The sequence below is a fragment of the Electrona antarctica genome (assembly GCF_951216825.1).
Source record: "Electrona antarctica genome assembly, chromosome: 5".
Classification (NCBI taxonomy): domain Eukaryota; kingdom Metazoa; phylum Chordata; class Actinopteri; order Myctophiformes; family Myctophidae; genus Electrona; species Electrona antarctica.
The window spans coordinates 53,145,515-53,170,915 of record NC_136810.1 but is presented as its reverse complement, the minus strand read 5'-3'; the positions used below and the strand labels follow the sequence as shown (position 1 = coordinate 53,170,915).

The 25,401-nt window shown below is 43.0% G+C and overlaps 1 protein-coding gene across 1 annotated transcript in view; it reads left to right on the top strand.

Moving 5' to 3' along the window:
• LOC306923816 (solute carrier family 23 member 1) overlaps window positions 1-21,886 on the top strand; it is a 253,967-nt gene extending 232,081 nt beyond the window's left edge. Inside the window, exons 14-15 of the mRNA XM_079502136.1 lie at window positions 10,716-10,811; window positions 20,334-21,886. Coding sequence (XP_079358262.1) covers window positions 10,716-10,811; window positions 20,334-20,524 — 287 coding nt within the window. The 3' untranslated portion in view covers window positions 20,525-21,886. The remainder of the gene's footprint in view (window positions 1-10,715; window positions 10,812-20,333) is intronic.
• Window positions 21,887-25,401: the final 3,515 nt, after the last annotated feature.

Below are 25,401 nucleotides of genomic sequence, written 5' to 3'. Positions count from 1 at the left end.
TAAACTTCCGCATTTACAAGGAGTCTCTGGCGACTTCTCTAGTTATAATAATAATAATAAAGCTTTATTTATATAGCACAACAAGTCACAAAGTGCTTAACACAGCGGTGGCCGAACGGATTGCGGAGCGGTCTTGATACCGGAAGGTCGCCAGTTCGAATCAGCGGTCCGACACGTTAAAATTACCACCGCTGAATTGCCCTTGAACAAGGCATTGAACCACTACGATGAAATGTTCTATGAGCAGGGCCTGGCTAAAAACAAGTTCTTGAGCTTAGCCCAGATACCCTGGGTAAATATAGTAATCATTTCATTTCATTTCATTTCATTTCAACAGAAATATATAGAGAAAAACATGGATCAAAAAGGCATAGAATACAATAGAAGAGATTTGTCGATAGAACATAACGGAAGATAACAATACAAAAATAAAAGAATCACACGGGATAAATGCAGCTCTGTAAAAATTAGTCTTTAGGAGCGATTTAAAATGCGACACAGACTCTGCAAGTTATGCATTGTCATTGCGACCGTAGGTCGCATTTACTATGAAAACATGCATCTCACATCCGTCCGTCCGTTAGTTAGTCACCCCACGCCTCCATATATGGTCACGCCTCGTGACATCACACCTCCATTATGGTCACGCCTAATGACGAAAAGAAGTGGAATGTCCGCACACGATATAATTTTGGGTCCAGCACCGTATTCTGAAACTGGGATGTGCATATCGTTTTCCTGCTTTACACGCCTAATGACATCACGCCTCCATATATGGTCACGCCTTGTGACCTCGTGACATGTCACGCCACCATATATGGCCATCTCCATATATGAAGATCACAACACTGAACTCATCTAACTCAGGATTACCATACTGTACACGGAGAAGACTGGATCATCACCTAGATCTGCATATACTGTATGGAGCCGGCCAGCAACTCTACATCTGACCCCAGACCCTTAGATATCCATATATGGAGCTGACCTTTTCTGACATTCCATATGTTGATCCTTTCCCCACCCGTCCTTGTCCTGTTCTGACATTTGATCTGACCTCATCAAACTCTGTACACTCAAGACACGCTCCATACTGTATGGACATTACAGAATTCATTCCATATGTTGATCTGACCCCTAATGCCAAAGCGCCAGTGCTCGCCCAGCAGTCTGCCGTCACCCAGGCAGATGTGTGCACGCGACCTCCCCTTTAAACCCATTTTGGGCGGGAACCCCTTTTGGTGTTAGCATTATGTTATGCTTTAGCTATTGAAAAATAGCAGATCTACAAGCTCATAGCGCGCCACCGAGTGGCGCGCTACGAGCTTGTAGATCTGCTATTTTTGAAAAATCGAAGAACGACTGACATAGAAACATAGCTTTTTCAGAAAACTGTCAGGATGTAGACGACATTTTTAGAATCTGATCTCAGGTCAAAATGGGCTAGGGAAACACTGGAGAGGAGAAGAGAAGGTGAGTCAAAGGCAGGTCCACAGAGGAGAGAAAACGGTGTGACGTTTAACTCTAAACACTGAGGGCCTATAAATCTGGCTGTCTAACTTTACCAACCGTAGACTGGAGATTAGGGGTTAGGTGTCAAAAAAATTCGAATTCGAATCGCGATTCCGTTATGAACGTTTTCACTACATGGTGTGATATGAAATGTAAGCTTACCCTAATCACAGTAAACATCATGTCTTCAGTCATTTTCAAGTTACTGTAGTCACTTCAGTTCAAGACTGGAGTAGATTGTGATGAAATCCTATGTATTGAATCGAGAATCATTTTGAATAGAAAATAATTTTGAATCTGGAAAAAAAATGCTTTTGAATTAAAAGAAAAAAACGTTTTTGGATTGAGAATCGAGTTGAATCGGAAAAATCGATTTTGAATCGAATCGTGACCCCAAGAATCGGAATCGAATCGTGGGACACTCAAAGATTCACAGTCCTACTGGAGATGAACTGGCGCCGAGCAGCAGGCATAGGCATGGCTCTTGTGTAGCCTCTGAAGCTGACGCCGAACAGGAGTGGAGAGTGAGTGGAGATGGGAAACACCTGTGCCGAGGTGTGCTGTGGAGTGCTCTGCGTCCCTCTGGTGGCGCTGACCATAGAGTATATAAAAGGATAGAGACTGAACTGGCGCGAAGCTCCGCCCCCCCAGCTATTCATGTCAGTGGAAGTTGCTCAGTGGCGTTTTGAAGCACCCGGAAGGACCGTCTACTTCCGCCTTTTTTTCGATTTGGGCACCAAAATGTGGTGCCCAAAATGCGGAAGTGCAAACGCGCTCAATGTTAAAGCCCAGCTGCACGGGGTTTCCCAATCATACTTCCACGGGTCCGCCTGCAGTCCCTCCTCTTACCACTAGGGCCCAGTGCTTCAACGTTGGATAGCCTCACTGGCCCCTTGGCGCTGACGGACACAGAACAGTCGATAGGGAGCGAGACGTAACAGCACGAGAACTCTGTCTGGTCATTTCAGGTCTTCTGGCTGGGCTACTTACCTGAACAAATCCTCTTGGCTATAGTAGCCTCCCCACTGCACCCGCCAACACTATCCTGTGTCACTGTGTGTAATCTGCTGTAATCAGCATGGCCAGGACAAAGCCGTTTTGACGGCGGATCTCTTCTACACGAACATGCACGCACGCACACGCGCGCACACGCACGTGTACAATGCACCCACAGCAAGGAGGGGAAGAGACAGCTGGAGTTCTATGAGAACATAAGTGGATGTTTTCTGTTCAGACCAGGAGACATTGGCTGTGTGTGTGCAAGGGTATAGAGTTTCATGCAAGGGCACACTTTTACAGGAGAGCTAAAACGTTTGGACGGCAAGCCTACTTTCCTTAATGGCAAGCCTACTTTCCTTAGTGGACGCACTCTGAGCCCCCCACCACATTTTAAAAAAATGCCCTGTTTGGCCAGAAAGGGTTTTTTCTTCTTCTCCGGAAGGAAAATCTTGTCTATGAGATTTTTCTCTTGGCAATATTGGTAGAGGGCGCAGTGGAGTAACTAAAAGTTATTTTTTTATATCATCATATCATGTCTGTCTGAATGAATGTGTGTCAGAAACACAGCGTTATCTCCTCACCACCTGCACTCAGAGTGCGTCCACTAAGGAAAGTAGGCTTTCTAATTACACAAACCGCCTTTGTATTGGTGAGTATAGGTAAAACGTTTTTATATTTACGCTACAGAGAAGAGGCTGGTGTGCGTTTCATGCGAGGGCTATAGAAGCAAAGAGTGGCAGAGCCTTAATGCAACGGCAGCAAGAGCAGTAAGGCTATGGACCAGAAATAAAAATAACCATGCAGCAATGCTATGAGAGATTCCTCTCTTGCTTTCTTTGTCATGTCAATTCCAAAAGAAATCTGAAAGATACATTTCTTTCTTTCTCTTTAAGTGGTGCAACCACTTCCTTAAGTAGCTTTGTGTGTGCCTGGGTGGCTAGGTGGCTGGCTGCCTGTGTCTGAGCACGGAAATTGCATTTAGTTGGTTTTCAAAACCAAGTGTCACTGACTCACTGTTGTACAGCCTAACACACACATACATATTAACTGTATATATGATGATTTAAGGTAAGTAGAGACTGACATTTTGTCGGGACTCCCGCGGGTCACGGGATTCCCGCGTGATTCCCGCGGGATGGGATTAATATTTGTATTAATCCCGTGATCGTGACGGGACAGGAATGAAAGTCAACAGGAGCGTGCAGGAGCGGGAATGACATCGATGTAGTCATCTTTCTGTGAGCCAACACTACATTACCCATAATCCAGCAGTGCTAGTGCTTCCACAACACAAACACCTCCTCCAATTGCAAACCAGTCGGGCTGGACGTCTTATAAAGTTTTATATGAAGACATCGTAATGCAGCCGTGTATGATTCTGCATCGCGCCGGTGCCGTGATTTAATCGATTATTTATAGCCAGATCATCCTGATGCATTTGTTTCCCCTGGCAGTGGCAACGTTGCAACTTTCAATTGTGATGCTATGTTAGCTACATGCTAACGCTGTTACAGCTCTCTGAACAGCTGTTCTGTTCTGAGCGAATGTTCTACAATACATCGTCTCCTTTCTTTCTCCCAACCGAGTCCCATACACCAGTGGTTCCCAAACATTTTCATGTCAAGGACCCCTAAATCGACATTTATTAGCCCGCAGACCCCCATTTGAAAAGATGCCAGGGGCAGGGACCCCCATAAGAGAAGATTTGTATTACGGTTCTAGCTGTGATTCTCAACCATTTTATTTTCAAGGACCCCCAGTTTGACATGCATTAGTCTATGGACCCCCATTGAATGGCATTTTTATCGCTGGGACCCCCAATTTATATTGTAAAATCTATGTTAATTTAACTCTGAGTGTACAAATGGAACAACATTTGGTTCCATTTGTACACTCCCATAACATAATTTGTTACAGACCCATAAGGGTCCATTTGGTTCCAAACTATTAATTAGCTGGGGACCCCCTGGAACTCTCTCAAGGACCCCTGGGGACCACTGCCATACACATAGACTTGTACACCGAATAATTAATCATATAGAGTTAAATTGACACTGAGGTTTTTTTTTAATCTTAATTGACAAAGCACTTGTTAACTGTTAAGCTTTAAGTTCTGTTCAGGGAAAAACCGTATAGGACTTAAATTAAGTGCCAGAACTGTATTTGGTAGTCAAAGTTAAATCCAACATTGCCCACTTTATTTATTTTAATTTGATTGGTAGGCTATCTGTCTTGAGAAGCCAGAAGTGATAGATAGATAGGCCTATAGATAGATAGATGGATAGATGGATCGATCAATCAATTGCCTTTCCTAATGACTAACATTAAAAAAAACAAAAAAAAACAGGAGCGGGATGGGAGTGGGAGTCATTTCGAGTGGGAGCGGGATGGGATCAGGAGTCATTCTACAGGAGTGGGACAGGACAGGATTTTTTTTAAAACTCTGGCCCAGGATTGGGACAGGACAGGATTTTTTCTGTGGGAGTGGGACAGGACAGGAGTGAAAATCCACTCCCGTGTCAGTCTCTGAGTACAGTACAGTACAGTACAGTACAGTACAGTACAGTACAGTACAGTACAGTACAGTACAGTACAGTACAGTACAGTACAGTACAGTACAGTAGATGGACCCCCACACGGTAACTCTGTCATTTCTCGACCGTTTCGGACGCGGGGCGGCTCGCCGGAACCGGGCCAGCACCCACAGAGTTGCACCACTTACTTCACACGGGTGTGATTTTTTACAACACTTGAAACCCAGCATCCATATTCTGGGCGGAACACTAGCCAAAAATAGCCCATTTTTGGCAAATACATTTTGTGTAGATGGAAAAAAAGTACAGGGCCAAGTCTCGAGGATGTACATGGTTATCTACGTAGTTTACTCGTGCATAGAGACATACAGTATATGTCCATGTCAATATACTGTATCAAAAGTAAACAAATGACAGATCACGGAAATTATTTGGGTAAGTGAAATCCCACATCGTTTATTCCCCACCTCCAATCGTACATTTCTCAGCGTTTGGTAGAGAGACGCCTGCATCTTCCCCAAAAGCAAAAGGGCAATGTGTATATTCTCCATCGGTGCTCCACATGCAATGGATTCTTGGATAGGGATCTGGCATGAGGAGAATGAGGACAAAGCATAATGTTGTTACATTTGGTTGTAATGCTTATTATAATGTGTTGTGCAGACCGACCAAACAAAGATGGAAAAGTCCCTACAGTATGTACTGTATACTTAGCCTATTTTGGGTGGGAACCCCTTTTTGTGTTAGCATTATGTTATGCTTTAGCTATTGAAAAATAGCAGATCTACAAGCTCATAGCGCGCCACCGAGTGGCGCGCTACGAGCTTGTAGGTCTGCTATTTTTGAAAAATCGAAGAACGACTGCCATAGAAACATAGCTTTTTCAGAAAACTGTCAGGATGTAGAAGACATTTTTAGAATCTGATCTCAGGCCAGAATAAGATGAAGATATAATGTGAAATATAGCCCAACCCATGACCATCCTGATTTCGGAGACTCCTAGACCAAGCTTTTTGGCCGGGGATCCCGGCTTTGGCCGTGTCTCGCGACCCTGCATGTACCTAGATAGGCCTGTGTAAACTCTTAAGCCCAAACCACAACAAAGGGTCGGGTTGGGACAAAACGTTTTTTAAGGTAAAATGGTAAAAATAAAATGGTAAATGGTGCATTTATATAGCGCCTTTATCCAATGCGCTTTACAGAGATTGTGCATTACATTCACCCATTCACACACACACACATGCATACACCGATGGCAGCGGAAACCATGCAAGGCACCAACTAGCACATCGGGAGCAATTAGGGGTTCAGTGTCTTGCTCAAGGACCCTTCGACAGTAACTTTGGGGGAGTCCGGGTTCGAACTGGCAACCTTACGGTTACCATCCAGGCACTCTACCCCTGAGCCACACCAATGAGTTGCATTGGTGTGGTTTACCTTAAAAACCGGTTTGTCCCAACCAGACCCTTTGGTGTGGTTTGGGCTTTAAAGGACCACTCCACCACTTTTCAACCTACTTTACCTTCATATAATTGGTCCTCACTAATGTTCATGATAAAATACCACAAATTTTTTTACTACAGTACTTGGTCTATGTCTCATAGCAGGAGGGCTGTCGGCAGTTCAGTTGCAATGCAACAATGGAATCGCCATCGCTCTCACAATAATACATATAAATATTAGATTTGATTAAAAAAGAATGGTGGTATTTTATCATGAACATTATGAGGACTTTTGCCCCACATTACAATTTACAATTCAACATGTGGGAATTAACCCCTGTCCTAGGCTATAGTGGTTCCCAAACTATTTAGCCCGTGACCCAAAAGATAAATTTGATGTCTCCCTGCGACCCAAACTAGTGAAAATAGCCGATCTACAAGCTCACATTGCGACGCTTTTCACGTCGCATTGTGAGCTTGTAGATCGGACGGCTATTTTCACAGAGTTTGTGCTTCTAGGACATTTAAAGTGGGATTGGCTCAGGCGTCTGTTGTGAGTGGAGCCTCTCCAGGGTTGTTAATTTAACATTAAGGACGGGAACCCCTTTTAGGATTTTTTTATACCCTTCAGGACGGGAACCCCTTTTGGGGCTCTTGTTGCTACGTACTGTACATAATCTACATAACATTGTTTTGTACTTTTTAAGTTTTTCAGAAAACTATAAGGTCAGGATTTAGAAGGCGTCTACTCTATAGAATCAGCCAAATGGGTTAACAAACGTGTCCTAATTCTAAGTATCAAAATAAATCTACTCTCTTAAGACCTAATCATAACCAACAACCCTCATAAATTCTCCGTTTTCTCAAGTGATCTAAAGCGACCACTGCGCGAACACACGTGTCAGATATACTAACTTCCCAAAACAGTCCCGTGAGTCATTAAGAAGAAGGGGGGGGGGGGGGGGGATACTTTAAAGAGGTTCAGTGAGCATTTCTGCATTCCTGCAAATCATGCATTTCTGCATGATTTAGATAATGGTGACCTGTAGGGCAGATGTGGAATTATGTGTGTGGAATTATTTTCATACTTGTTTTCTTAACTGTTACAAACAAACAAACACTCACCACTACAAAGAATTCTAATGAAAGTCAGCAAACAACCCGTGGTGTTCTCAGAAGTCTCTCTCTACTATACTTCATCAATCTAACATTGCCTGCAGCTGTGAAGCCAGATCATTAAATTCCACTTCTCCTCCCCGGGCTGGGTTTCAACATCTCCCTAATAAATGCAGTATTTGCATTAGGAAACCGAGAGCTGGAATTTGATTTGTTCGTTGATTAATGACAATCAACTGAAATAACCCCTTTACGTGGAACAAACTCCCACTGTACCTTCGACAGGCAGCCTCTGTAGACATTTTTAAAGCGCAGCTCAAGACCCACTTCTACACTCTTGCTTGTAATCGATCTTTTAATTTGTTGTTATTCATGTCCTCACTGTATTGCATTACTGCTCTTGTTTTTTTAATGTTTATGCCTTGCTTTTCTTTTCTTTTTTTTCTCCATTGCTCTGTAAAGCACTTTGAGCTGCATTTCATGTCATGAAAGGTGCTATACAAATAAAGTTTTATTATTATTATTATTATTTAAATTCTGGAAAGTCGAGGCCTGGTTTATCCACACGATGGTGCCTCAGATTCTGGTTTTTACTATTAAATGCATTTTCGTAGCAGAAGTTTTTAAACCCATTTTGACCTGAGATCAGATTCTAAAAACGTCTTCTACATCCTGACAGTTTTCTGAAAAAGCTATGTTTCTATGTCAGTGGTTCTTCGATTTTTCAAAAATAGCAGACCTACAAGCTCATAGCGCGCCACTCGGTGGCGCGCTATGAGCTTGTAGATCTGCTATTTTTCAATAGCTAAAGCATAACATAATGCTAACACCAAAAGGGGTTCCCGCCCCAAATTGGGTTAAATTCCACTTCTCCTCCCCGGGCTGGGTTTCAACATCTCCGTAATAAATGCAGTATTTGCATTAGGAAACCGAGAGCTGGAATTTGATTCGTTCGTTGATTAATGACAATCAACTGAAATAACCCCTTTACGTGGAACAAACTCCCACTGTACCTTCGACAGGCAGCCTCTGTAGACATTTTTAAAGCGCAGCTCAAGACCCACTTCTACACTCTTGCTTGTAATTGATCTTTAATTTTTTTGTTATTCATGTCCTCACTGTATTGCATTACTGCTCTTGTTTTTTAATGTTTATGCCTTGCTTTTCTTTTCTTTTTTTTCTCCATTGCTCTGTAAAGCACATGCATTTCATGTCATGAAAGGTGAAATCGAGGCCTGGTTATCCACACGATGGTGCCTCAGATTCTGGTTTTTACTATTAAATGCGTTTTCGTAGCAGACGTTTTTAAACGCATTTTGACCTGACATCAGATTCTAAAAATGTCTTCTACATCCTGACTATGTCAGTGGTTCTTCGATTTTTCAAAAATAGCAGACCTACAAGCTCGTAGCGCGCCACTCGGTGGCGCGCTATGAGCTTGTAGATCTGCTATTTTTCAATAGCTAAAGCATAACATAATGCTAACACCAAAAGGGGTTCCCGCCCAAAATGGGTTAAATGCATTTTCCTAGCAGAGGTTTTTAAATCCCTTAAAGACCCTCAAATGCCCTCCATCCCTGATCTTCATATTATTAAAACTTTCTGCTGAATTACTACAGTAGCTGCTCTATTATTGTTGGGAAGGACCCAGTGGACTACTGTATAATTACTGGTTGGATAGGTTGTGTTCGCCATTGTGCATTGATTCGGATGCAGACGACAATGGTGGAGAGTGAGGACCATTTATTCTCCTTAAAGGAGCATTCAGTGATTTGAGTGATTTGGAAAAAACCCCGCTCCACCCCGGTAACATGTGCACATGCACATGCTCTACAGTGGGGGAAGTACAACAGGCCAACAGCACGTGCACCAAGGCCAGCCTCCACTCGATCATGATTGGAGGAAGGCCCCTCTCATCCTGATTGGATGAAGGCTTTGCCACCCAAAGCCCAAACCGAAACTAGGGTTTTTTGACCCCAGGGGCTCACTGGGGACAGGGAGGAACTCCTTATATGGTCAGCACACTTTATAGTAGGGAGGATTATCCAAAAAATAAGAAAAAATAAGATATGATATTTGAATTAAGTGAAATCACTGAATATACCTTTAATAAACGGGTGCTATACTGAACAGCAGGGTTGTGTGTGGTTTCTGTACTAAGCAGAATATGTACGTACTATAGGGATGTCCCGATACCCTTTTTTCGCTTCCGATCCCGATACCTCAATTTCTGTGTTAGCCGATACCGATACCGAATACCGATACCAGTGTCGTGATCTCATGTTGAGTTTATAGCTCTCTAGCTATATATCTCGTGTTGTGTTTATAGCAGACTCCTCACTCAAATGTTTGGGCACATTTGGGCAACTCCAAAGCAAACTCCACATGCCCCAACATCTTATTTACCTGCCATAGTGTCAACCCCTTACCCCTGTGTCGGATCGCTGGTTAGACTCACCGATACCGATATGACCCGATATGACAAATAAGGGCCGATCCGATACTTTTCCCGATACCGATACAGTATCGGGACATCTCTAAAAAGTGGGTGGCATTCTTTGTCATACAAGATTATCCTGTACTTTGTTGTCATACATAAGTTCCCAACATTTGCAGTTTCAAGAAATAGTAAAATAAAGAAACAAATAACAAAGAATAAGTGCAAAAGTCAACTCTATGCTTGAAATTCCAATACAAATGGCAAAACCGGCTACAGAAACATGTACAGCAGATCAAATCACAGTCATTTGTGCCTGGTTAAAACCCATTTTGGGCGGGAACACCTTTTGGTGTTAGCATTATGTTATGCTTTAGCTATTGAAAAATAGCAGATCTACAAGCTCATAGCGCGCCACCGAGTGGCGCGCTACGAGCTTGTAGATCTGATATTTTTCAATAGCTAAAGCATTTAGGTCTGCTATCTTTGAAAAATCGAAGAACAACTGACATAGAAACGTAGCTTTTTCAGAAAACTGTCAGGATGTAGAAGACATTTTTAGAATCTGGTCAAAATGGGTTAAAATAGCAGCAGATTTAAGAATCACTGTGAACTAGGAAACTAATTCAGATGAAATCATCCACCCAAATGTTTTCTGCCCCTCTCTGCTTTCAGGAGTTGCAGAGCTGGATCAAGTTATCGTGGTTCTGTTCACCACACACATGTTCATTGGAGGCTTCTTTGGCTTCGTGCTGGACAACACCATACCAGGTATGACATCAGCCCCACCATAAACACTTCACCCATTTTTTATACCGTAATTTCCGGACTATAAGCAGGGCCGGATTAACACCTCTGAGGGCCCCTGGGCACTGAAGCTCGAAGGGCCCCCCTTCACGCGCGCGCAACATTTTTGCTGTTTCGGAGTCGTTTTGGGGCAGTCGCCTACGCCCCCCAGAGTGACAGCCAATCTAGCGCATTGTTGCTGCTTTACACACAATTGCACTTTTCAGCTGCCCTTCTCACCAACAATAAAACACAAATCTTTTTTTGTTTTTTTTTTGTTTTTTGAGGGGCCCAAGGGCACGTGCCCAAAGTGCCCATATGGTAGATCCGGCCCTGACTATAAGCGGCTACTTTTTCCCATGCTTTGAACCCTGCGGCCTAAACAACGGTGCGGCTAATCTATGGATTTGTACAGCTAACGGCCACTAGGGGACCTTCTAAATCTATCTCTATGGCCACCTGCGGCTTATAGTCCAGTGCGGCTTGTATATGTACACATTTATTTTTTCCCCCTAAATTTAGCTGGTGCGGCTTATTTTCAGGTGCGGCTTATAGTCTGGAAATTACGGTACACACAAAAACGTAAATTGGTGTTTATGACCTAGCAGTAAGTAAGTAAGTAAGTAAGTACATTTTATTTATAAAGCACCTTTCGAAGCAAAGCTACAAGGTGCTGAACAATTGTCACAGTAAAAACAAATAGAACACAGAACAAATACAGTTGTGACAATATAAATGAGCAAAACAAAAACAGTAACCACGTTGCACACAGCACTTCAAGCACTTCAAAGAATTGCGCGTTCTTCTTATCTTTTCTTTTTTTTTACAACATGGGCCTTTATTTTGGATAATTTGGGCCACACACGAAGGGTGCATGTATAACAGCCCTTTGAACTGTTGCCACAAGACTTCTTTGTAATAAACAAAATACACAAGTTAACACAACACTAATACAACATAAAGAGCCGTCTCTGCTCTGATTGTTGCAACTCTTGGACACGCAGCACGCTCCGTTTCAAATAATCATCCCATCCATTGTAATCAAGACTACTGGAATATTTTCAAACACATAATATACGCCTGTAATTATAATAAACCACCAAAGTGGTAAAAGAGGCACTCAAAAAGCGGCAACACAAAATAAAAGATGAAAGACTGGCTCAGATGCAATTTCTCATTTTATTGAGAACATTTATGCATTTGGGCAATCAGCCTTCCTTAGCCCTGTAAAACCCTGATTAATTTCTACTTGCAAAAAAGAGATTATAACCTTACTACTACTTTTTACTACTAGGACTTATCAGAGGAAATTATGTAAAAAATATATTATTTTATTTTTTTGTGCAAATTTTATGCACATTTATAATTAATTATTCATTATTAAAATAATAATAATACATAAATAATTTACATTTGGGGGATATCTTTCACAATAATAAATAAAACATGTTCTAGACATTCTAATGATCACAAAAAACATATATTACAGTTATTTTACTTACTTTTATCAGGGTTAAAGGTCAAAGGTCATAGGTTCCAGAGAGTCCAGAGATTTTTTATTTGTGTGAATTTCAGCCTCTGTGGGGGTATTTATATGCAAATATCATGGCCAATGGCATTGCAATGAACATCAATGATTTTCGTTTAGGTGAAAAAAGATCATAAAAAAAACAATAATAATTAATTAATTAATTAAAATATGTTGTATTATTGTTACAGGGTTAGAGCATACTTTTTAATCAGCCGAAACGCGCAAACTTAACATTCTCAATAAGACTAGAAAATGCATCTAAGCCTGTCTTGCATCTTTTGTTTTGGAGTGCCGCTTTTTCCACTTTGATGGTTTATGATTTACGGTAGGCTAAAGGTGCGGTCGCGCCACCCCCGTTCGCGGCGCTCGCGCAACTTCTCGTCTTTGCATTGACTTTGTATGTAACCGCGCCGCTCTAACCATCCAAGTCTGAACGCACCTTTATAGTTTTCACATCGCATGTGGGCCAAATTATCCAAAATTAGGGCCTGTGTTATATAATAAATAAATAAGCACAATTCCGCTTTAACCCCACACACCACCAGAACAATTAACAATATATATATTTTAAATATTTTTAAGTACCTGTACAAAAGAAAGAATGAACCTTAACTTAAATCATGCGCGGGCCGACCCGTAATCCCGCGGGAATAACCGCGGCCCAGGCGGATGGGTTATAGATTCCGACTAGATTCCAATTATCGCTAGGTGGGCGAGGCGGGTCAATCCACGGGAAAAAGAAATCCCGGTACCTTCTCTCTGCCGTTTAATGTTCTCTCTGTAAACAATTACAAAAGACAGGGAAAAAGTTTGTCTAATCATTTATTCCTTCTGAATATGGTTCTGTTGCGTCACTTTGTTTCCTAAATCTCTCTCTCTCTCTCTCTCTCTCTCTCTCTCTCTCTCTCTCTCTCTCTCTATCTCTCTCTCTCTCTCTCTCTCTCTCTCTCTCTCTCTCTCTCTCTCTCTCTCTCTCTCTCTCTCTCTCTCTCTCTCTCTCTCTCTCTCTCTCTCTCTCTCTCTCTCTCTCTCTCTCTCTCTCTCCTCTCTCTCTTTCTCCACCTAGACCTATAATGTAGCCAATTTGGTCATTGGATTGTTTTGCGGTCACCGCATCTGCTGTCATTGAGTGACACCAGCTGTCTGTGCTTAATGGTTGATTATGTGATTATTCATTTATGTCTAGTCTTTTAGTTTTCGATTGTCGGAAAAGCCACAATATTAGTTAAACTCAAAAGACTAAAGAACACTCGGTGATGTGGATCAATCACCGTGCGACAAGCCCAGGGGACGATCATTTCATTGTGGATTAGCATATACTGCAATATGGCTTGGAATTTGCAACAGCAATGTTTGTCTCCACCAGGCCGAAGGCATGGGGAGAGAGTATGTTTTGCACTCCGTCCGTCCGTCCGTGTGTGTATGTGTGTGTCCGTCCGTCCGTCCTTCCGTCTGTGAACAGCTAATCTCCGGCACCGTTAACCCGGTCAATGCCAAATTTTGCACACACACTCCCTGGATGCCATCGATGAACCTCTGCCCCAAAATTTCCAGAATGGCCTGTTATAGCGCCACCAGGAGGCCGCTTTGTGCAAAACAGGTTTTTGGACAGTACACCTACAGATTTTGTCCAAACATCACACAAATTGGTACACAGTCTCTCTAGAGCCATTCAACGAAACTGGTCTTTCAGATTTCTCAGACTCCATCCTGATTGGCTAAGATTGGCTTCCAAAGTTCGCAGGAGTGCTCAGTTTCAAACAAAATGCTGCAAATCATGAACACATCGTGTGATTTCCGTGAAATTGTGCACGCACATTCCCACTAGGCCGAGGAAGAAATGCCACATGAACATTTTCAACTCAGCCTCATGGTGGCGCTATAACTGGCCGAAAAGTGTCTTTACCTCTAACTGCACGGATCTGTGGATAACTTTGTATGCCAACTCCCTAGAGGCCAAGGAAAAGCCTTTGCCTGGAATTTTTCACATCTGCTCTTTATAGCGCCACCAGGAGGCCGACATATGTAAAACAAATTTTCTAATATTACTCCTTCAGATTTTATCCAAATTTCACGCAAATCGGTACACATGCTCTCCATAGTCATGTGATCAAGACGGGTTTGTTTGATTTCTCATAATCCACCCTGATTGGCTACAATTGGCTTCTAAACTTTTCAGGAGTAGCTTTGTACCCGTTTTGTACAAATCACCACAACTACTCAACGCAGCGTCCGATTGTGGTGAAACTGTGCATGCATATTCCCACTAGGCTTTGGAAGAAATGCCACTTGACAGACACACACACTTATATTGCTCCTAAACATTTTGCCAAACATCACACACACACACTCCTATCCTCAGAAGGGCACTTTTTCTAGTTGAACATGATTTGGATCTTGACTGCTTCCGAGAGGGGTGTGAGTAGGCGACGGCGGACCATTATGAATGAAATGCTGCGCAGAGGGGGCACGGTCGGTGGCACAGTTGGTAGTGCTGTCGCCTCACAGCTAGAAGGTCTTGGGTTCGATTCCCGCTCGGGACGCTGTGGGTGCTGGCGGCGTGTTTCCTCCTCCGCGTCATCAGTGCCCATACCCGAGGCGGGGTTGGCGAAAGGGCCTTTCTGTGTGGAGTTTGCATGTTCTCCCCGTGACCCCTAGGGTAGGTACCCTCACAAAAAACATGCAGTAATCCTGGTCTCTAAACTGCCTCCCCCTGGCCAGCCAGGGCGCCTGATGGAGGGGAAAGGAACTGTTTGGAATAACGTGTTCCTTCCACGCGCTACGTCCAACTAGGGAAACTCCCCCCCTGTCAGGTGTAAAGGAGCAACTTGTTCACTCAGGCATGAAGGAAGCATGAGTTCAAGTCCGTTGCTCTCCCCATGTCCCCCATATATGGGGACTAGGTTGGCGGAGGGTGTAGGCTATGAAATTTTGGAAAAATGGTCCACAACACACTCTCTCTCTCTCTCTCTCTCTCTCTCTCTCTCTCACTAGAGGTGGCTCTTGGGACGGGCTGGGTCGTTGATTTATATATTGTTTTGCAGGACGGGTTGGATACAAAAGAAGAAGAAAAAAAAACGGACGCGCGCATTCACTAGTAACCACGTATTATTTTTGAACATTTAGAAAATTCTGAAATTCTTTAACATTTTGTGATAATCTTCAAAAGCATTACATTGTTTGTTTGTTTCTATAATGACATGCCCAAAATAGGGACACACACACACACACACACACACACACACACACACACACACACACACACACACAATTTACAATTACAATTTACAATTTAGGCATTTAGCAGACGCTCTTAATCCAGAGCGATTTACATTAGGCAGGAACAAAAGTATGGGAATACATCACATATATATAAAATGCATTTATCAAGAAACATGCGTAAGCTAAGAACGTAACTAGAACATATCTATATAATGACACTATACATATTAACTATACATATATACTATACTATGCTATACATATGTAGGCTACTATGATGTGCTATGACTATATACAATGCAATTATTGTGCTGTCTACATGACATGCTATAAGTCTGTTTCAAATGCTATCTAAGTCTAAAAAGTTCTATCTAAGGGGGTAGGATAAGTGCTATGGGCCATGATGGAGTCTGAAAAGGTGGGTCTTCAGACTACGGCGGAAGATTGGGAGTGATGCCGCAGTTCTGACTGCAACGGGGAGTACATTCCACAGTTTTGGGGCCAGAAGGGAGAAGAGTTTGGGACGTGTGGAGCGTTGGCCCGGCGTTTTTAGTGAGGGTACTTCCAGCTTTCCTGCGTTGGCTGATCTGAGTGCGCGGGAGGGTTTGTAGGGTTCAATCATGCTTGCAAGATATGGGGGAGCCATACCTTTGGTTGCTTTGAATGCCAGCATCAGAGTTTTGTATTCTGTGCGGGCAGCGACTGGGAGCCAGTGCAGGGAGCGGAGCAGGGGGAGACATGTGAGAATTTTGGCTGGTTGAAGACCAGACGAGCTGCGGCATTTTGGATCATTTGCAGAGGCTTAAGTGCACATGCCGGTAGGCCAGTAAGGAGCGAATTACAATAGTCAAGTTTTGACAAGACTGTTGTCTGGATTAGGAGCTGGGCTGATTCCTGGGTGAGGAACGGTCTAATTCGTCGTATGTTATAGAGTGTGAACCTACAGGATCGAGTGACAGCTGTGATGTGAGTTTTAAACGAGAGCTGACTGTCCAGGACAACACCAAGGTTCCTGGCTGTTGGGACAGACGTTACCAGGGCGTTGTCTACGGAAATAGTTAGCTCCCGCATAGGGCAGGACTTAGCTGGGAAGAAGAGAAGCTCAGTCTTGTCTGGGTTCAGCTTGAGGTGGTTGGAGGACATCCACTGTGAGATGTCAGCCAGGCATGCAGTGATGCGCTCTTCCACCTGAGTGGCAGAGGGGGGGAAGGATAGAAACAGTTGTGTGTCATCGGCATAGCAGTGATAGGATATATTGTGAGCAGAGATGATAGTGCCAAGGGATTTGGTGTATAGTGAGAAAAGGAGGGGACCAAGTACAGATCCCTGTGGGACCCCAGTTTGGAGGGTTCGGGGGGATGATAGCAGACCTTTCCAGGAAACCTGGTAGGTCCGGTCGGTGAGATAGGAAGAGAACCACTTTAGTGCTGTCCCGCCGATGCCTAGATCCGCTAGGGTGTCTAGGAGCAGCTGGTGGTTCACTGTGTCAAATGCCGCCGATAGGTCTAGGAGAATCAGGACAGCAGAGTGGGAAGCAGCCTGGGCAGCATGTAGTGCTTCTGTGACTGCCAGCAGGGCAGTCTCTGTGGAGTGTGCCTTCTTGAATCCTGATTGGTTGGGATCCAGCAGGTTGTTCTGTGAGAGATGGAGAGAGAGCTGGTTGGAGACAACACGTTCAATGCTTTTAGACAGAAATGAAAGGAGTGATACCGGTCTGTAGTTCTTGACATCTGAGGGGTCAAGGGTTGGTTTCTTGAGGAGTGGAGTTACTCTGGCTGACTTGAGGGCAGATGGGACGCAGCCTGAGGTTACTGAGGTGTTGATGATGGAGGTGATGAAGGGGAGCAGATCAGGTGCGATGATCTGGAAGATTGGAGACGGGACAGGGTCGAGAGGACAGGTGGTAGGTCTAGTGGATGTCACTAGTTGTAGGACCTCGTCTGGGGAAAGAGGAGAGAAGGAGGACATGCATGGTAAGTTGGGGTTAGTGTTGGTTGAGTCAGATGCCACTTTATGGGGGAGGGGGGGAAAGGAGCTGCTGATATCGTCAACCTTCTTCTCAAAGTAGTTGACAAAAACATCAGCAGTGAGGGATGCAGGTTGAGTGGGGGGAGGGGGCTTAAGGAGGGAGGAGAAAGTGGAGAAGAGTTTCCTTGGGTTAGAAGTACAGGATTGGATTTTGGTGTGGTAGAAAGAGGTTTTAGCAGTAGTTAGTGAGAGGGAGAAGGCAGAGAGGAGTGAGTGAAAGTGGGAGAGGTCATCAGGTAGCTTTGTCTTGTGCCACTTTCTTTCGGCTGCCCTTAGAGGTGTTCGTTCAGATCTGAGAGTTTCAGATAACCAGGGAGCCGGTGGACATGAGCGAGCTGGCCTGGATGAGAGCGGGCAGTGTTGGTCGAATGCAGATGAGATAGAGGAGAGGAAGGATGAGGTTGCAGTGTTAGGTGAGAGAGAGAGGAAGGACTCCAGGGCGGGTAGAGAGGAGAGAATAGAGGATGAGAGGGAGGAGGGGTTTAGGGACTTGAGATTGCATCGGGTGGTGATGTTCGGAGGGTTAGTAGGTTTGGGCGGGAGGGTGGAGAGAGAGAGGGAGAAGGTTATGAAGTGGTGGTCAGACCTGATTAAGGGGGTAACAGAGAGTGTAGAGGGAGAGCAGGCTCTGGAGAACACAAGGTCCAAAACATTACCAGCCTTGTGAGTGGGAGGGGAGGGAGATAGGGAGAGGTCAAATGAGGCCAGAAGGGATGTAACGGGAAGATACTTCTCTGCTGTAGGTAGGTTGAAATCACCCAGTAGGATCAGGGGGGTGCCATTCTCCGGAAACGAGGTGATCAGAGCATCTAGTTCTTCCAGGAAGTTCCCAAGGGTTCCTGGGGGGCGATAGAGCACAATGAGGGTTAGGGGGACTGGTTGTGATATTGAGATAGCATGAAATTCACATGTGGACAGAGAAAGGTGAGAGAGATTTAAGACATGGAAATTCCATTTGGGGGACATTAGTAGTCCTGTACCACCCCCTGCACCTGTTGGGCGAGGGGTGTGGGTGAACTTGTGAGAAACAGAGAGGGCGGCCGGGGTTGCCGTGTTATCTGGGGTAATCCAGGTTTCAGTCAGAGCAAGGAAATGCAGAGACTTGAGGGAGGCGTGGCCTGAAATGAATTCAGGCATTTTCTTCTTGGTAGCTGCGTGGCAGTTCCAGAGGCCTCCCTCCACCACAATGTGGTGACTGGGTGAACGAGCTGGATAGATGAGATTTGAGGGATTTCTGAGACGGGAGAAGTGGTGACTAGGACGGCATGAGGAGGCCAGTATGGGGATGGTGGGAAAACACATTGTACACAGATAAAAATAGGTAATATATACAGTGGTAGTAATAATAATTAAAATAGTCGTAATAGTGATAATAATAATAATAATAATAATAATAATAATAATAGAAATAACAATAATAGGTAGTGAAAAAAGGATGATACAAAACCCTGGGAGGTGGCCTCCTTCGCTGGATGTGTCTGGATGTCCTGGTCTTTTAGCTTGGGCACTAGGCTATAATAGTTAGCCTGTGTGAGTTTGTTCGATAAGGATCGAGATTTGACCAGCCGTGAGCCAGAGTCTAGTGTGGAGGAACAGGGTAGGAAAGGAAAGGAACTCAGAAAGCTCAGAGAAGTTTGAAGAGAAAGACAGACAGAAGGAGTGAGTGACCGAAAAAAGTGAACGATAAACAGATGTAGATGATATTAAAATAGAAAGAAAGACAGTGAGTTAAGGTCAAGGACAACCAGAAGGAGTATGCAACGACCAAGGCTGTTTTGATTAGCCAATGGTGATTGAATAGCTTCCCTGCTCTCTGCTTCAGATCAAAAGGACAGTCTGATGGTGTTGACAGATTGATCAATAGTTAAAAGACACGCAACCAGAAAAGGGACAGGAATATTAAGAAGAAAGACAGAATAATAATAAGAAAGAAAGAAAGACAGTACAGATAAAATTCAGAGTATGCAATCCCACCTACTGTAACCAATTGCGGATATAACAAGCAGATATCAGGATTCTGCTGTTAGGTCCTGTCACACCGTCGGTCTGAAGGTGGTTTGATTTGAGGCAGATATAAGTGGAGCTACTGTCTAAGAGCTCTTGAAAACGAAAGGTATGCAACGACCAAGGCTGTTTTGATTAGCCAATAGTGATTGAATAGCTTCCCTGCTCTCTGCTTCAGATCAAAAGGACAGTCTGATGGTGTTGACAGATTGGTCAATAGTTAAAAGACACGCAACCAGAAAAGGGACAGGAATATTAAGAAGAAAGACAGAATAATAAGAAGAAAGAAAGAAAGACAGTACAGATAAAATTCAGAGTATGCAATCCCACCTACTGTAACCAATTGCAGATATAACAAGCAGATATCAGGATTCTGCTGTTAGGTCCTGTCACACCGTCGGTCCTGTCACACACACACACACACACACACACACACACACATATATATATATATATATACTCCTCTTAACTCCATTGGACCCTCAACATTTCTGCTAAAGCAACTAACTCCACCACCTCTCCCCCTCTCATGGAAGTAATTGACAATATATAAAGTTACAACACCAACTTTGATGAGGCTGTATTGCTTTGTTTTAAAAAAGTATAATGGTTTTCTTAATTTCCTGAAAAATGTATATGTTTCATTTCCTGAAAAATGAACATTTTGGAGTTATGAGGTTTCCTCCCGACAGGACAGATATATATCGTTTGCTTTTTTTTAGGAACCGAAAAAGAGAGGGGCTTAAAGAGTTGGCGAAAGAATGTGGAGGAGGCGGGCAAAGGTCACGCTCATGCGGACCTGTCCTGCTACGACATCCCCATGTGCAGTGGCTTCTTGCGGCGGTTCAAATGGTGCCAGTATCTGCCTTTCCTACCGTCCTACAAGTCCCCCGAACAGAGAATACCTGCGTAGCGATCACCTGGAATGACCCACTAGCTGTCTGTGGATATGCCAACATAACAGTATGATCTGTAGCATCTCTATTCACAACCTGGAGTAGAAGTGAAGTGGCTTTATGAGCTCACTGTACATGCTAACACTGACACTTGCCGTTCTCTCTCTCTCTCTCTCTCTCTCTCTCTCTCTCTCTCTGTGTCTCTCTCTCTCGCTGTCTGTTAGCGGAGGGCAGAACGATGTTTCATATTCACTGAAATCACTGTGAAATCTGGCATTTTAATGTAACATTGCTATTGGGAGTGGAGTGGTACTGTATATGTCACACAAATTATGACTAAAAACATTTCCTGATTGTTAGTGTTCAAGAGCAGCTCTCTCTCTCTCTCTCTCTCTCTCTCTCTCTCTCTCTCTCTCTCTCTCTCTCTCTCGGCTAAATTACAGAAATTCTGTTTTTTATGTTTTGTCTATTATTCTTTGGTTTTACTGTACCGGTTTTACAGTACCACATGATAGGGCAAACCTGATATGCAATGGATTTCAATATCCACTAACTCAAAGGATTGTTTGATGGACCGTTAGCTTGCTTGTTAGAATGCACACATAGCTTCTAATACAGATATTAGAGCTATTATGACACTGCTCTCTGAAACTACTTTGTGACCCAAATGTGGGGCCCAACCAACGTTGGTGTACACACAGTTGTCAATTAAGCAATATAGCATTACTCTGCCAGATTTGGAGATGGAGTTTAATGTCTGACTCTTTTGAGAGACCAAGAGAAGGGTGTGTTTTTTTGTGTGGGTGAGTTTTGGTCAAGCCATCAAATGTCATTAATTTTGGACTACTGTACCTCTCCAGATATAGGTTTGCCTATACTGACAAACCCAACCCTCTTTGCTGAGATAGCATACTATTCTGAGGGAAAAAATGAAATTGTTTGCAGTGAGCGAGGACCTGCAAGTATCTATATTAAAAAAAAAGGATTTGAGCTGCTGTGTAGCTGTATATAGGCCTACAGTCATAATTTAACAACTATAACCTGAACATACTATAGAGAAATATCTATCTTAAAAAGTGTTTTTATCATATTGAGTGACTGTTTTACTTCTTAAAAAAGTGAAAAAATAAATTGTTTGTTCCATAAATGTAAAATAATCGTGTATAAACATTCCTTTGAAATGAGACAGATCACTTGATTTCAACATAGATATTGAGATTTTAAGTCTTAAGGTAAGTTAATAGACATCTTTTTTTTTGCAGTGTTAAGCATCGCATTCACATAACACAGTTTTATCATAACTACCTCAGCGAGCAGATTACAGAAACCTTTTTTAAACTGAATATTACCACCATCTAGAAAACCAACTAACAGTTACTGTGTATGTGGTACATTTAAGAGTTGCTTCTAAAAGGCATCTCATTTATTTGATTATTTTTTTATTTAAAGTCTTCAATGTTTTACAACAAACTGTAATTTTACTAAATTTTATAGAATATACCTTGAATCGATCCTGAGATGATGCAATAAAAGGATGGCTTTCAAAAATAAAGCGGAATAAAGCCTGTTTCTCTTCTTTTGCACACATGACTGTGTCCTTAAAAGTAAGTTCATGCCACTTCCATGACATCACAAAACCGAAGAAATGCCTGGCAAACTGAAACGTTGGATCATAGTTGATAATCCATAAATAAGCAATCAGATTATCTCTTAGTTACACCAACATCGTTCTCGTGAGGCACTTTTGTTGATAGTATCCTATATCCTATCAGCGGCTACCAGGGGCCACGTATTGTCAAGATGCACTGTTGCTCAATTCCGCACCAAACGTGGCACAAACACTGTTCACACACTAAGAAAGAAAAGTATCCGGGCACTTAAGAAGAGACTACCCAAATAAAAGACTGGAGCACTCGACTCGCACAGTGTACATGTTACCAACAAGATCCTGTATGTAATATGTATGTAATACCAAGGGTGAGCCAGAAAATAGCAGCCAGGAGAATGAGACTAGCAGGACACTGCCAAAGACATCAAGAACTGCCAGCCAGCAAACTGGTGCTGTGGAAACCACCACACGGGCATCGATAACGAGGACGTCCCACACTAACATACGCTGGATGTACTCAAGAACGACGCAGGAGTGCAAAGTATGTATGGAGATGTATGGAGAACCGGAAAGTGACGATGGAGGGCTCTTCTGAGGACAAGAGAGAGAGAGAGACTCGACTGGGACTGACATTTCGACTTGCGTCTTCCTCAGAGTAAAACGGAAAAGAGGAAAGAGGGGCGCCCACTGTATGAGGGGCGCCCACTGTATTTATATCTACCACATGATGTCTTACGTCTCATGTCGTGCCCTAAACAAACATTAAAGTCCATAGACTTGGCTGGTCAGTGGTTTTCAACCCTTTTCATATCAAGGTCCATTATTTATTCAGCATTTAAAGGAGAATTCCATACTAAAAGGCTTTCTTACCTTTCTTTGTAGTTGTTTCGTCCCCACCAAAGAGGTCCAGGTGTTATTTTGTGCAAAAGCTCCTTACCGTAAGCCCTAAATGAATTGCATTGAATTGAATGGGAATTGAATGGGGCTATGGGGTGTTGTGCTAATTCGCTTATTTCTATCGCTCAAAATTATTATTTTTTGTATATATCCTCTCTTCATAATGTAAATAATATCCCAAGCGACACACTTTACTACTTATTTCGATGGAAGTAAGCAAATTAGCACAACACCCCATAGCCTCATTCAATTCAATGCAATTCATTGAGGGCTTATGGTAGGGGAAATAGCCAATAAGAAGTTTTTGCACAAAAAAACACCTGGCCCTCTTTGGTGGGGACGTAACGACTACAAAGAAAGGTAAAAAAAGCCTTCTAGCATGGAATTCTCCTTTAAGCCACGAACCACCATTGATGACATTTGAAGGGCTCCATTTTCGTCAGCGCTAAACCCCTAATCCCTAAACTTCTTTGCCATGTTTTACTATTTTGCAAAACATTTTTGAATAGTTCAACCAGCCAATCTACATTGACACGTTGTGAGCTTGTCGACTGGCCATTTTAACTATTCAAAAATGTTTAGCAAAATAGTAAAAAAATAAAAGGCAAAGAAGTTTAGGGATAAGGGGTTTAGCGCTGACGAAAATGGAGCCTCTCAGACCCAAAAACTAAAGAATATTTGGTTATTGCCCCCCCGTCCTGACCCCAGTGTGTGGTAGTCACACCTAGCCTGGATCCAGCCCAAAGACCCCGCCCACTCTCTGAAAGCTACAGTCTGATAATCAGGCTAAGTCACACCTGCTTCGGACAGGCCACATCGCTCATGAGAAAAAACACTAATCAGAATCACATTTTTCCACCGGCTCACATCTCCCCACCAGTGGCGTGCACAGATAGACACTAGGGGGTGCTAGAGCACCCCCTGCCCTTTTGGCAATGTGCCCTTTTGAAAAAAAAAAAAAAAAAAAAACGTTTTTTTTCTTTTTTTTTTGATTTTTCAAAAATAGCAGACCTACAAGTTCATAGCGCGCCACTCGGTGGCGCGCTATGAGCTTGTAGATCTGCTATTTTTCAATAGCTAAAGCATAACATAATGTTAACACCAAAAGGGGTTCCCGCCCAAAATAGATTAAGGCAACCGGCCAGTTCCACGCACTGCACAAGGTGCCCTTTTTTAACTTGAGCACCTGCCCCTCTAAATGTCTGTGCACGCCACTGCTCCCCACACTGAATCATTGGCAGTGCCTGCAACCCTGAATCCATTCCTTCCACTCATATAGAGCGTCGCAGTCCCGCCCCCTACCATGGACCAGGAAATGAATCCCAATGCATTTTTCCCATAGACATTTCAAAAAGTATTTATTTAAAGACGGTTACGCCGCGGACAAAGCCAACTCGAGTCGTGACAAATCATGACAACAAACACAATTTATTGGGCCGAACAAATAATTAGAAGATTACAACAACAATGTTACAACACTTTTTTTGTTGTTTTTCTTCTTTGTAATTATTTGTTTGGTCCAAAATATTGTTTGTGTTGTCATGAGTTGTCACGACTCGAGTTGGCTTTGTCCGCGGCGTAACCGTCTTTAAATAAATACTTTAAGAAATGTCTATGGGAAAAATGCATTGGGATTCATTTCCTGGTCCAGGGTAGGGGGCGGGACTGCGACGCTCAATTAACCTCACCTGCAAGCATCCCCAGCACAATGGCTACTTCCTTCTCCATGTCAATTCTTGGGACCCCAGCAACCCTACTATTTGCTCTTTCCATTCAAAATACTTTACACTTAGCCAAGGGGCATCCAGGTACAATTGGCATCCAATAAAAACACACAGGTTTGTCAAAATTGAAAGGCAAAAGTGGAAGTTTAAAAGTTAAAGTTTAATCATTTAAAAACCCTTTTACGGCTGCCTCTAAACGCCCAATAAAATACAATTATAATATAAAAACAGGCCGCCGCACTCGTGCTTGCGCATGTTCTCTTCTCTCTGGGCCGTATATACAAGTTTATTTGTGTGTCAGTAGACTGAAAGTAGACATGTGAAGGATTATGGACAATCTGTGTTTAGTTAACCCATTTTGGGGCGGGAACCCCTTTTGGTGTTCTAAACACTTATAATTTAGCTATTTTTGAAAAATCGTGAAAATGTGCCTTAAATCCTTGAATGTATATTCTTTCGGTGTTTCAGTTTTTAACTCTTTAACTTAATTTTAAAAAATGCATTTTTTAAATTTTAAAGCCATTGTGGCGTTTCTTAATGAAACCTCGTCGGAAGGAAAATATAGGACTGAATGGTCTCAGTACATTGTGAAATCATACACTGGGAGGAGTTTATAGTTGTATATTTGGCCAGCCACTTACTTGCACCAATAGCTGCAGAATTG